The following is a 14,420-nucleotide window of genomic DNA, read 5'->3' on the forward strand; positions in this document are numbered from 1 at the left end:
GTTCTACTTTAGCTAGATACGTCCCAGTAAATATTGCTAATGCCTCCAGGCGGCTTAGGGCGTACTGGATTTATTTTAGGGTTTTTTTTTTCTTTTGTGTTAGAAGAATGAGCAGTGTCAATAAGCTGCCAAGTGCCATCACTGCTCGTGTTGTCACAGTGGTCACAACGTGCAATCACTGAAAAAAAGAGAATAGTTGAACCCATTTAAATAAATTGTTTCAATTGGTAACATCTAAATTACATAAGTTGTTTGAACTTAAGTTTGTAAATTTGATGATCTAACTTACTATCTTAAGTTCAAATAACATAATTCCTTCAGGTGTTACGAACCCAATTTGCATGCTAAATGGAGCATAACAGCAAATGGGACAATGATCAATATCACTTGACATACAAACCACCAATCAAATGGCAAGGGTCTGTTCACTGCAACTAATCCGTCATTTTATTTTATTTACTTATTTTTTTTGTTTCAATTTTGATGCTTTGTGTGCTTCTTACCCTGTGTGCTGCTATACAATGCTGCTGGATCCTCAATTTCCCTGAGGGAGTCTTCGGAAGGGATGAATAAAGTTCATCTAATCTAATCAATGCAGCATCCAATAACCAGGTTTTTGAAATAAGGGCAAAAACAAAACAAAATTGCTTTTATCATTGCACATCAAATTTTGCCAAATTAAAATGTCTTTACCCTCATTTCATGACCTTTCAATGCAGTGAGTTACTAGATGTTGACATTTATTGTTTATGAATTGTTATGGACGTGGACAGGATGGACTCATTTAGGTGGCACAAGCTGAAGCTTTTCTCAAGCTTATGAAAAGTGGGAAAATGACAATCACGTGTTGCATATAAAGTACTAATAGTAATATATATATATATATATATAGCAATATTAAGAGAGGATAAGTAGACACAAGGAAGGGAAAGGGAGAAAAAAGATGCAGCTGCAGAGAGACAGAGGGAGATAGAAGGGGAGGGGGGGGGGGGGGAAGGAAGTACTTAGAGAGGAGACGCATCATCTGTGCAGTGGTGAAAACATCTCCTTGCAGCGCAGCACCAAAAAACTGTTTCTGAAACTTGTTCTTTGACGATGTGGATTTACAAGCTCGTTGTCGGACTGCTCATCCTTTCTTACTCGGGTAAGTTTGACAAACCTTATTTATAGCTGGTGGCTTTGTCACTGATCGAGCTGTGAACGCTGCGCGTAAAAATCCTTGTGCGTAAAGCCGCTCGTATCTTTAACGCACGGATCAAATACCTAAAAGTTTTGATCCAGTCTGCAGGTGTGCATTTTAGATTTAAGTAGAAATCTGACTGAAAGAGGATGAGAACATTTCTAACGTAAGAAACAGTCTGTTGTACACATAAGATTCAAGTCATGTCATCCCACGATCTCTGTGCCAGAACGCGTAACACCGCTCCGACATGTGAGAGGAGTCTGACTCTTTCACAGTAAATAGAGCTGGGAGCAACGCAGCCTCACGATGGTTTGTGACAGGGGCGCGAAAACGGGGCGCTTTTCGTGACGGGGGCACAGAATGTGGGGTGATGGGTCATATGGGGGGGTTTATGGTTAGGTTTAGGGGAGGGGACACATACGTTATGGTTAGAATTAAGAGAAGGTGGAGGATTATAACTAGCAAAATGAAGAAAAAAAACCGTGTCACAAAAAACAGGACGATTTTCATGACGGGGGCACACATTTAAAAAAAAAAGTGAGACTGGGCTGCTGGGAGAGGTGTGTTCTGGCTCCCACATAGATCACACAGATCAATGCTTGCATGAACTGGGTGGTGCTGGGTTGTGGAAACTAGCAGTCTCTGTTGGTGAGGAAATGTTCGTGGACGATATTGTAATCTTTGCCAAATCAATGGATGCTCTTCAAGACTAAAACTGAGGTTTTTAATGATTTTCCTGGACACAGTCATCAAACTGTATCTGCGTGCTCTGAAAGCGTTGAACCTGTGGAGTCATTCAGTTATCTCAGTGATGTTCATATCACTCGACCCTGTGCTTAAAGATGCGCCTAGGAATAGCTTAAGGAGTTGTGAGGTCATTAGACAGAGGTATTTGGAGATACTGCTATCTTTACAGGAGAATGAAGTTCTAAGGGTTTTGTGTCCTGGTGCGTCCTGTCTTACTGTATGGTTGTGAGATTTATGGATGCTAACCAGGGAGTAAAAATGGCTTGATCCGTTTAGTGCTCGGTCTTCTTGGAGGATCCTTGAGGGTCATTGAAATGACTTTGTCAAATGAACAGTTACTGAGGGAGACTCAGATGAGAAGTATCACTTGCATTGTGAGGGGACATCAGCTGAGACAATGCCATTTGGAGCATTTTCTGGACATGATCCAGCATGCAGGTGCCTAAGGGAATGTCAGCTATGACATTTTGGCCATGAGGTGCATTTTTCTGGACATAATCCAGCACGTGGGTGCCTCAGTGTTGAAGGCTACAGCGGCTGGAGAAGGTCAAGTGGACGTATATTTTTCACGTGGCTTTGGCTGATAAATGACTACTTTTGAGAAGTGGTGATGGTCCAGTTGTCTGTCTGGGTGGTTGACATCCAGATCCTAAAGAGGTTTTGTTGTGTGGTATTGCCAGTGTGTCACTGCTCCAAAACCTGAACTGTCCATTCCACGATGACTAGTTTGATTAAACAGTTACAAACTTGACTTTGAACTGTCAAGCTCAACCAAGGTCAAAGATCATGTGATCAAAACAAAGGTGGTATATGAATAACAAAAACATGATTTTGGAGGGAGCTATGGTTTGTCATTGGTCCTTGGCTAGCCTTGGGCAGCCACCTAGAGTTTGCCAAAAGGCACCCGAAGGACTCTTAGACTATGAGAAACAAAATTCTCTGGTCTGAGGAGACAAAGACTGAACTCCTTGGTGTGAATGCCAGGCGTCCTGTTTGGTGGAAACAAGGCACCATCTGTACAGAGATGGTGCCTGATGGTGATGAGAACCTGTCCTTTAAATTGCACATACAAGTAGATGAAAATGTTTCTAAGCTGAACCTGAAATTGGACTTCTTTTTTAGAAATAAATCATGTTTTTCATTGCAAGTCAGAAAACATTTGATCACCACAACTTTTTTTTTTACTCTTGTAGGATTATGCAGACCTGCTTGTGAAGTGTGTGAAGAAATTGAATACTGTATACCACTGTACTTTGTGTTTTATGACTGGTTGCAGTTAATATTTATATACACTCTCCATCTTATATGTTTGGAGACTGTCTGATTTTTATTTACCAGTCTACTCTTGAACTTCTGCCCACATATTTGTGTTCATACATGTGTAGAAACTTCAGCTGATATGGCCTGCGCTCTCAGGACATCATACAGTTGCAGGTCCCCAGAGTCAGAACTGAACTGGGCAAAAAGGCTTTTAAATTTTCTGCCCCGTCTGGCTGGAATGATGTACAGATGAACTTGAAATTGACACATCTTGTATGTCAGGGGAAATTTAAAGCAAATATAAAATACAGAGAAATAATCTCTTGGATCTTGTGACTGCACTGTGTAATCATGAAATTACACTCTTGTTTTTCTGTAATGTGTGAAACAGTGACTATTTTATTTGCATTTAGTGTGTTTGCTGTAATTTGTTCTGTGCTGCCCTCTTGGCCAGGTCACTATTGAAAAAGAGGTTTTAAATCTCAGTGTTTTTTGTTGTGTGTGTGTGTTTTAACTTGGTTAAATAAAGGACATTGATACAGTGATGCATGGTGGTGGCAGCATCATGCTGTGGGGATGTTTATCAGCATCAGGAACTGGGAGACTAGTCAGGATTGAGGGAAAGATGAATGCAGAAATGTACAGAGACACCCTGGATGAAAACCTGCTCCAGAGCACTCTTGACCTCAGACTGGGGCGACGGTTCATATTTCAGCAGGACAATGACCCTAAGCACACAGCCAAGATATCAAAGGAGCAGCTTCAGGACAACTCTGTGAATGTCCTTGAGTGACCCAGCCAGAGCCCAGACCTGATCTTTTGAGAACTCCTTGAAATAGCCATCCTGTCTTTTTTTTTTTTTTCTCAAAATTAAATCTCTTTGTGGGGAGCACAGTGGCTTAGTGGTTAGCACTGTTTCCTCACAGCGAGAAGGTCATGGGATAGGTTTCCACCTGGAGCCTTTCTGTGTGGAGTTTGCATGTTCTCCCCATGTTTGCGTGGGTTCTCCGGTTTCCTGGAAACTTTAAGTTGTCCGTAGGTGTGCATGCAAGTGTGAATATGTTTGTTTGTTTGTCTATACATGGCCCTGCGACAGAGTGGCGTCCTGTCCAGGGTGTACTGTGTCACACCCTATGACTGCTAGAATAGACTCCAGCCTCCCGCAACCCGATCTTGGATAAGCAGTTGAAGATGAATGAGTGTTTGTAAATCTCTGTGTGCTGCTATACAATGCTGCTGGAAACTCAGTTCCTCTGAGTCTGAGACTAAATTTGGTACAAAGCTCTTCAAGTTATCTTGTTCGTATAGGGGCAAAAGGAGGGATGGACAGACACACATGACCAAAAACAATACCCCCAGTATACATGATTATACCTCATTGACCTAAGACCCACTTTTTCACCAAATGTCATTAAAATGTGTTCATAACTCATTCAGATATTGTGTTGACAGACACACAAGTGCTTTAAAAGTTCGGGTAATATCAGTGGGCCTATGCACTGTTTCCCACATTTCACAGCCATCTTCATTAAATCAACCTCTACCTACCACACAGCACATGCACAATCTGTGATATGCATGTCAATAAATGCAAATCTTTTGTTGTCTGTTTTTGTATCGAAATAACAAACCACAAATGCACAACAAAATGAATTTGAGCCCTGTGGCTGATTTTCGCAATCGTATGTTCCTCTGTACAGCAGCAGGGGAACTGATTTTATGAGATGGTTACAAAACCAAACGTATCACAGTGACATGTCGTGGCTCACGTGACGCTTATGCTGCTTAAAAAGTCTGGTGTCAGCTAAAATAATGTTGCTGAATGATCACGGACGCCTTACGTCATTGTGTTTCAGAGGAGAGGAGAAATCCACTTCAGGACTACCAGAAGAGTGATGGCATACGATTGGTTGCTTCTTCTGGTTCATCTCACCCAACCAAGAACAGGAAGGTGAGCCTGGTCAAGTGCGCCAGAACCTGCAGCCGCAACAAGAGACTCCCCTTCACCTGCAGGTAGGTCTGCTCATATCTGCTCCCATCCATTATTTGCTCATTTTTAGGAATATTGTAACTCTCGCATAAGTTAAAATTGTAATGTATTACTTTAAAGGTGTCATCTTGAGCAAAAAGAGTAAAAGACTAAGGAAATCTAATGTTTCCCATTGAGCATTCTCAGAGTCCCACAACTGTGTGTTTGTGCATTTAGGAATTTTCTTTCTATAAAGAAACATTTGTTATCAAACAACTCATATTAGACTTTTGTGATGTATGTCACAAAAGTGTATGTCTCAGCTCTGGCTTACCACCCACTGACACAGTCTGCACTCTGTGACACCCCAACACAGGCTGAGAGAGAGAGCTCTTAAACCATTACATAGCTCCTCTCTTTGCAGAGTGGGCATGGTCTGTGGCAGCTCATTTCTATTTAAAGCAACAGGCAGAGAAATCGGAGAATATTTATTTTTGGTGGTTTAAGGTGTATTGCCTCAGCATATGAGATATACTTTATTGATCTCACAGTGGAGAAATTATGTTTACACTCCAGTTACCTCAGACAGCAATTAATCCATAATTATTACTTGTTTACCGTAATCATGGCACACATCAGAATTAAAACAGCACATACACTTTTGACATTGTTTATGTGCGCTAAATTTGGGTGGTCTCGCAGCAACCCTGAGTCATGCCACCATCAGCTTTGGGGGGGGGGGGACCTGCTGCAGCTAAAACCACTCCGCCCCCACAGAAGGGAAGGGATGACATGAGCAGAAGCCAGAGTGGGGGGTGTGTGATGGGGGTAGGAGGGGGGTGGGGAGAGGGAGTGGAGCATGCTTCAGTCCTGTGAAACAGTTTGTCTTTGTGAGTTGAGATAAGAAACAGCCAAATGTTCACCAGGGCTGAAGACATTCCTCTGGAGGAAAACAGCAGGGCAATTTGTCCTTCAGGCTGATAAACCTGCCGTGTTGTGGTTTGAGCAGTAAAAAACACTTTTTTTACAGCTTCACTTGAACAACCAAATCCCAATTATGAATTAAGAATATTCCCAATTATGAATTAAGAGTATTCCCCGGCCTCCCAAATCTTCATCTGCAATGCACGCATCTGCTCCAAGATGTCATCCAATTTGCGTCTGACTTCAAGAGTCATCGCAGTCTGAGAATGCATTGCCTTGCCCACCTCATTAATCATGATGGACAAGCGAGGGGCCGTGGTTCTTGATGCCACCGTCTTGCCAATTTTCCGGTAGATCAGGGCAGCACATAAGCCAGAAAGTACCAGCCCTGCTACCATAAGACCAAATATGAATAAATCCTCGACGTCCTCCACAGAGAATGGCGCAAAAGCATGCAACATGCCATGGCCCCCAGGAGTCGAGAACATAGCCCGCAGGATACATTCCATCTGGCAGGTAGGATCCCCTGGTCCTGACCTTCTTGTAGAAAAGATGGTGTCAATAGTGTTCAGAGACCAGCTGATCAATTCCATGGTTAATCCAATAGTAGTCCAATAGATCCAGTATCCAATATAATTTGAGGAATTCACAGTCTGGTGAAGTAGGGACTTGAAGGTTAAAGCAGAGAATAGAGATAAGGGAGAGCGGAGGCGATGCAACCGCCCTCGTCGCAGTCCCAAGCTGAATGAATATGTGCTTATTTAATACACATACTGTGGTAGTTGGCTGTTAGAACTTATGTAATAAGGCCCTTATGTTATGTTTCAATATTATAAAGGAATTTCACTATTTCCCTCCAGGCATTGCTTCTATCTGTTGTCTTTTTTCAGGGCTTTTGTCTATGACGTTATGAACAGAAAATGCCAGTGGCTGTCATTTGACAAGAACACTGTAGGAGTCCAGATCCAACAAGATTTTAACTACCGACTCTATCAGAAGAAAGGTAAAGTATATATTTCTGCAATGTTTCAACCGGATGACACCTGAAATGATACAAAGAATCTGCAGGGAATGTAGTTATGTTCCAAGGGTCCCATCCTATGTCCCCAAGTTTCTATGTTCCCAGGATCCTGTGATCACAGTTTCTATCCTCACAGGGTAATTTCCAAGGTCCCCTATACCAAGAATACTATGTTCCCAGGATTGTTTCTCCAACCATTTTATAATTTCCCTCGAGTATAGACCTATTACTGCACTGTATAGTAAGAGACATGCAGCAGGATTGGGGAACAGAAAACCTATTTGAAGGGTTCCTACAGTATTCCTACATGATTTTTAAGTTTAAACTTTTGTGCTTTAGAGATGTGGAGGACATATTACCCAGAGAACATATGACCTTGGAAACATTCCTTGGGAGAACAGACCCTGGGAACATAGAAATCAAGAAATGGGGAACATAGAAACTTTTGTCATGTTCCATTTAATGTGTCATATAAATCTGGAGAACATAGGATTTGGAGAAGATGGGACACTCAGAACATACAGCCCTTGAAGCATACCTTGGGAACATAGGCATAAGGGACATAGGAATCTAGAACTGTGGAACACAGGACCCTTTGTCATGTTCCAGTTGTGTGTCATAAATCTGTGAAACACTGGGCCCTGAGAACATGGAAACCGAGATGTGGGGAACATAGGGCCTTTTTGTCATGTTACAATTATGTGCTATATATATTGGGGGAACATAGGATCCAGGGAACCTGTGAAATTCAGAACATATGACCCATGAAGCATACCTTGGTAGAATGCATCCTGGGAAATCAAAAACTGGGAAATGTAGGACCATTTGTCATCTTCTGATTATGTGCCACATAGGTCTTTGGAACATAGGACCATGGAAACATGGGACACTCAGGACATACAACCCTGGATACATACCTCGGGAACATAGGGCAGTGGGAATTTATCAGTCTAGAACTGGGGAACATGGGACCCTTTGTCATGTTCTAATGTGCCATGTGAATGTGAGTAACACGGGATACTGAGAACATGAGACAAAAGGAATATAATAATGACCTTCTGATGACCTCTGACTCCGGATCCACTTCCCTCCTCATGTTCTCGACCTCTCTGCTGTATTTGATACTGTTGTTCACCACATTCTCCTTTACCATCTCCAACACACCATTGGTATCTCTGGCACTGCCCTTCAATGGTTTCATTCATATCTCATGGGAAGGATCAAGTTTGTAACCCTGGGGGACGCTAAATCTTGCCCCCACACTGTTGTCTGTGGGGTCCCCCAGGGCTCTGTCCTCAGTCCAAACCTCTTCACCATCTCCATGCTCCCTCTCGGTCATGTCGTCAGCAGGCATGGATTACAATTCCATTGCTATGCTGACGACACACAACTCTACCTCAAGGTCCCCCCTCCTCCACTCCTTCCTCCTCTGTCACTCAACTGAACTCCTGCTTGGAGGAAATAAAGGTGTGGATGAGTGAAAACTTTTTACAGCTGAACAGCTCCAAAACGGAAGCTATCCACATCGGTACCTCTCACCAACTCCGTTCCTGCCTCTTTTCTCGGCCACAACATTTCCTTCTCTCCTTCCATGACCAATTTGGGGGTCCGGTTTGACCTCCATCATAGCTTTGATAATCATATCAATCATATTTGTAAAACTTCCTTTTTTCACCTCCGTAATATCGCCAAACTCCGGCCATTTCTCTCCCGCCCTGCTGCAGAGAAGCTCGTCCATGCCTTTGTCTCCTCCAGGTTGGACTATTGTAACGCACTAAATCAAATCAAATCAAATCAATTTTATTTATATAGCGCCAAATCACAACAAACAGTTGCCCCAAGGCACCTTATATTGTAAGGCAAGGCCATACAATAATTACGGAAAAACCCCAACGGTCAAAACGACCCCCTGTGAGCAAGCACTTGGCAGCAGTGGGAAGGAAAAACTCCCTTTTAACAGGAAGAAACCTCCAGCAGAACCAGGCTCAGGGAGGGGCAGTCTTCTGCTGGGACTGGTTGGGGCTGAGGGAGAGAACCAGGAAAAAGACATGCTGTAGAGGGGAGCAGCACTACTCGTCGGGATCCTGGGCAAGAGCTTACAAAGGCTCGAATACATCCAAAATAGTGCTGCCCGGGTCCTGATCAGAGTGCGTAAATACGACCACATCACCCCCCTCCGTCGCACTCTGCACTGGCTCCCCATTCACCTCCGTATCAAATTCAAAATCCTCCTTCACACCCATCACTGTCTGTATGGTGTAGCCCCCACCTACGTTACTGAACTCCTCAACCCACATATATCAGCTAGAACCCGGTCAGGTCATCTACACCACCTGAACCCACCCAGGACTTGGCTCAAGACCATGGGCGACAGGGCCTTCAAGGCTGCTGCTCCCCGTCTGTGGAATGCCCTCCCTGACCATCTCAGGGCTCCACAGACAGTGGATGCTTTAAAAAAAGGGCTGAAAACCTTCCTTTTTCGAAAGGCCTTCCCTGGCTGACTCTATTTGTGTTATGTGCCGACGCGGGTTGAGGAGCAGACCTGTGTCTGACTGAACCCAGCGCTAAATAACCAGAAAGCGGTTCCAAAAACAAAACATTTATTTCCCTTTCTGTGCAATAATTGTGTACAACATAATATATGGCTTGTCTGGCGGAGTGAAGGACGGCGCGCTCTCCAACGCCCAAAGGGATCGAAGCCCGGCGCTTCTGGACTCAAATTCACCGCCAAACACCCCCCAGGTGGACACGACAAACTGACTCTGTGAAGGATAGAAGAGGTGAGGTAAGTCAACAGCTACAACTAATATCCTTCAAAGGCACACACTATCAGCAACACATTCAGGTCTGACTTTAAGCTTTATGTAAATGAGCAGATTCTCACAACAGGTGGAGGATCATCAGTCCGCACGCCACGGCCGTGAGAAGCGAGCTGCACAATTCTCATCAATGTTCAAATATACTGCATAACAAAATACCAAATTACTATTAACACTTATTCAGACAATCAATCACCTCTGATGTGTGCTGACAGCATGTGTCCCTCACCCGTCCTCCTTCACAGGCACGATGTGTCAAACCCAGGCGCGGTCCTCAGCGTCTCACAAACGAACATCACAAGGTCGAGTTCCCGGCAATTCTGCTTGAAACCACTCATGGCTTAAATGCAGAACGCCATCTAATTATCTGCTTCAGCTGAAAGTCCTTAAGTCTGCACGTGAGCATCATCCACAGGTGCTGCGAGTCATTAGGCCTGCACGTGGACATCCTCCACAAGTGCAGCCAATAATGTTGATGAGGGTGAAGGATTCTTCTGCCAGCACCGTCTCCAGAGACAAAAACCAGTTTGCATACCACCTGGAGAGCAAAGAAAAGAAAACAACACAAAAACATCCAGCCAAACCCCCCCAACACACAACAATTTGAGTTTATCTATTGATTGTCTTTTGACTCATTCTGTTCAATTTTATTGCCGTTTTGTTTTATTGCTTTTCTGTTTACTTTTATTGCTTCTCTATTGTTTGGTGTTCTCTGTACTGTGTACTTTGAGATTTGCTTTCAAATGTAAAGTGCGTTATAAATAAAATCTATTATTATTATTAACTCATCACTGCAGTCTCAGTTCTAAGCAAAACTCAGTCATCACAGCATCTTTATAAAAGCTAGTAATTACACAACTGATTGAATTATGATTTTCAGTAATTTAGCTTTGTAATGATTGGAAAATTGTTAATTCATGAGATTTGCCACTGTGACAATATTGCTTATCTTTAGTGTCGTGCTAATTTCTTAATGTGACACCATTGACCCCAAAGTAGGAAAATGTTGGCCTCAGGGCCACGCCTGTTCAGCAGTCTTATTCTCTCTCCACATAAGTGTGGCTTATATTTCTCTGTCCAAATGTGTTGTAGAAATTGGGAAAACAGATGTAGCTTTTGGCATTGTCATGTCCTTCTTGAACATCTTTGTCTGTTTTCTTCATTCAGGTTATTCGCTTAGTTTTTCTTTATCTTCACTCAATTCATCATTTTGTCCCTCTCTCTCCTCTCTCTTGCTCTCTCTCTCATTCTCTTTTTTTTTCCTTTCCAGACTATGTCAGAGAGTGCATTGTGGGTACAGGTCAAAGCTACAGGGGTCGGAGGTCAGTGACAGTGAGTGGAATCGTGTGCCAGTCTTGGGCCTCTCCTATTCCGCATGAACACAAGTAAGAGCCTGTAAACGTGTGCCGGTGTGTTTGTGATGCACTTAGCGAGTAGCGCTGAGGTTAAATTGTTTGTATGAGAGTATGATGTATTAGGGGTTGATTAGGCTCCTGGGAGCAGCTATTCTTCACAACTGAGCTCATTGGACCACTTTGCAGAGTCACAAATTATTTTCTGCTGCAGCCTTTGTGTGTATTAGTTTTTGGTCAAACTGCAGGTCAGATATGTCAAACTCAAGGAAAGGGGGGTGCAAATTCAGCCCTCAACAAATCTGGATCACAAATGCGATCACATGATTCATTTACAGTTCCTTTGTGTTTTTATTGATTGCAATACCACTCCAAAAAGCATGGGGCACTGTGTAATCTCAAGGCCAGTTTTTACTTCTTCGCTGCTGCTGCAGCATGCAACTTGCAGCCCGACTGTTAAGTTGGTTCCACTCCTCCAGCCAATGCAAAGGAGTCGGTATCGGGTTATTTGGTCATGTGACTTTTAGTCAGGATTCTGACTTTTTACTGATTGGCTGAGACACGCCGCTCTCTGATTGGCTGCAGCCTTTGTTTACAACCTAGCACTGGTACCACAGTCTCTGGAGGAGTGGAACCAACTTACATTTTTGGCGGTTGCGCCACAGCCAATCACAGAGCGTGGCGCGATAGCCAGTAGTGGCCGACGTATCAGATGGACCAATCTGTTGTGTGGGCCGCCAGAAGAGGATGTACTGCTGGCCCACCACCAAAGGGCGCCCTGCCTGAAATGCGGGCTTCAGGCACGAGAGGGCGCTGCCGCCACGGACACAGCCGGGAGTGACAGCTGTCACTCATTAATTCCTGACAGCTGTCACACATTCTTCATCATCGCACTCCATAAAGACCAGACGTCATCTCCACCTCGTTGCCGAGATATCGTACTTCCTTGGAGGTAATATCCTCAGCCGTTTCTTTTGCAATATATCTGTATATTGTGAGTGTTTGCAGGAGTACCGGTTCCTTTTTCTGTGGAAGCTGAGTGAGTGCAGGACGGCACTCTTTTCCTCTGAGGAATCACTGTGGTACTCTACTGAATATTGAGTGAGAGGTGGAGGTGGCATTCCCACCGTTGTTGTTACTGGGTGTCACACACCCACACTTGACTGTCTTTGTTCTCGCCAGCAGTACCAGATCCGACAGTCGGGGACGGTGATCACCTGGGAATTCGGGACTTGGCGGCTCCAGTATTCACCAGGTTCTGTGGCAGCGGAAATCGTGTGGTTCCGGCTCTTCTCAGGACAGACGTCTTCTATCCTCGAGCCTGCCCACACGTCACCTTTGTGATTTGACTGTAATTATATTCTGAAATTGTCTGCATTTCGTTGTGCATGTTTCACAACATTAAATTGTTACTTTTTGGCTCATCTATTGGCCGTTCATTTGCGCCCCCTGTTGTGGGTCTGTGTCACTACACTTTCACAACAGGATATCTCGGCTAGCGTCATGGACTCCGAGGGGCGTCACCCGGCTGTTGAATGACCAATGGGAGAGCAGGGAGCGCAGGCGTCTGCAGGAGACGTGATTGGTGAGCTGCAGCACATTCTCACCGCCTTTACGGCTCGGTTGGATCAAATGACCGAGCAAAACATCCTCCTGAACCGCAGGGTGGAGGCTCTCTCCGCACAGATGGTGGTGAGCGCTCAGGGCGCTGCTGCAGCTCGTCCTCCTGCCGACCCTGTGCAGGATATAAACGTTCCAGTGGTGGTTCAACAACCCCTCCCACCATCCCCTGAAGCATACATAAGCCCTCCTGAGCCGTACGGAGGTTGTGTGGAGATGTGCGCGGACTTTCTTATGCAGTGTTCGCTCGTCTTCGCACAACGTCCCGTCATGTACGCGTCAGATGCTAGTAAAATAGCTTATGTGATTGCTCTGCTTCGGGTAAAGCACGCGCCTGGGCTACGGTGCTCTGGGGAACAGACTCACGGTTGTTATCAGCATACACTGGGTTTGTGGGGGAGTTCAGAACAGTGTTTGAATCACCCTAACAGAGGAGAGACCGCTTCAAACCGTGCTGCTGTCAATGAGACAGGGACGCGAGAGCGCAGCCGCTTATGCAGTCAACTCCGCATCGCGGCTGCGAGGTCCGGCTGGAATAACGTTGCGCTCCGCGCCGCCTTCATAAACGGACTGTTGTTGGTCCTGAAGGAGCAGCTGGTAGCTAAGGAGGAACCGCGGGATTTAGATGGGCTTATCGTCTCGTTATAACGGTTAGACATCGTTGGAGGAGCGCCGTCGGGAGTGAGGCGAAGGACGTGACCGGATACGCGCCGCCCCTCTCCCTTCCGGGTTCGAAAAGGAGCCGCCCTCCCCACGCTCCACAGCCGCAGCGCTCTGTGGGGCAACAGCTTCCCCTGCTGACGTTGTTAGGGAAACGCACAGGGCCAAAATGAGGAGGCTGATCCATGGAGAGTGTTTTCTCTGCAGCTCAACTGAGCACACACAGAGAAACTGCCCCAAACGGCCACACAACAACCGCCCTCAGAGACTGGGCTAAGGGGGGTCAAAACATTCACGTGAGACACACACAGATTGCCACACGACTCCCAGTTACAATCCTGAGCGGGGATTTAACCCTTCAAGCCCCAGCACTGGTGGACACGGGGTCAGAAGGGAATCTGCTAGACAGCAGATGGGCAAGGGAGGTAGGGCTCCCTCTGGTGGCGCTTCCTTCACCAGTGCAGGTGTGGGCACTAGATGGCACTCTCCTCCCTTTAATCACACACAAGACACAACCAGTAACTCTGGTGGTGTCTGGAAACCATCGGGAGGAGATTGAGTTTTTTGTAACTCCTTCTACCTCCCGGGTGATTTTGGGCTTCCCATGGATGTTGAAGCACAATTCCCGTATTGATTGGCCGTCTGGGGTGGTGGTTCAGTGGAGCGAAACCTGCCATCGGGTGTGTTTAGGATCCTCGGTTCCTCCCGGTTTTCAGGCTAAGGAGGAGGTCAAAGTCCCTCCCAATCTGACGGCAGTGCCGGTTGAGTACCACGATCTTGCTGACGTCTTCAGCAAGGATCTGGCACTCACCCTTCCCCCGCACCGTCCGTACGATTGTGCCATTGATTTGGTTCCAGGCGCTGA

The 14,420-nt window shown here is 45.3% G+C and overlaps 1 protein-coding gene across 1 annotated transcript in view; it reads left to right on the forward strand.

Moving 5' to 3' along the window:
• Positions 1 to 999: 999 nt before the first annotated feature.
• Positions 1,000 to 14,420, forward strand: part of LOC117515873 (hepatocyte growth factor) — an 80,609-nt gene continuing 67,188 nt past the window's right edge. The window contains exons 1-4 of the mRNA XM_034176635.1: positions 1,000 to 1,144; positions 5,047 to 5,203; positions 6,974 to 7,086; positions 11,194 to 11,308. Of these exons, the coding sequence (XP_034032526.1) occupies positions 1,096 to 1,144; positions 5,047 to 5,203; positions 6,974 to 7,086; positions 11,194 to 11,308 (434 nt within the window). The 5' untranslated portion in view covers positions 1,000 to 1,095. The remainder of the gene's footprint in view (positions 1,145 to 5,046; positions 5,204 to 6,973; positions 7,087 to 11,193; positions 11,309 to 14,420) is intronic.

Source organism: Thalassophryne amazonica, chromosome 8 (genome assembly GCF_902500255.1).
Source record: "Thalassophryne amazonica chromosome 8, fThaAma1.1, whole genome shotgun sequence".
NCBI classification, from domain to species: Eukaryota; Metazoa; Chordata; class Actinopteri; order Batrachoidiformes; family Batrachoididae; genus Thalassophryne; species Thalassophryne amazonica.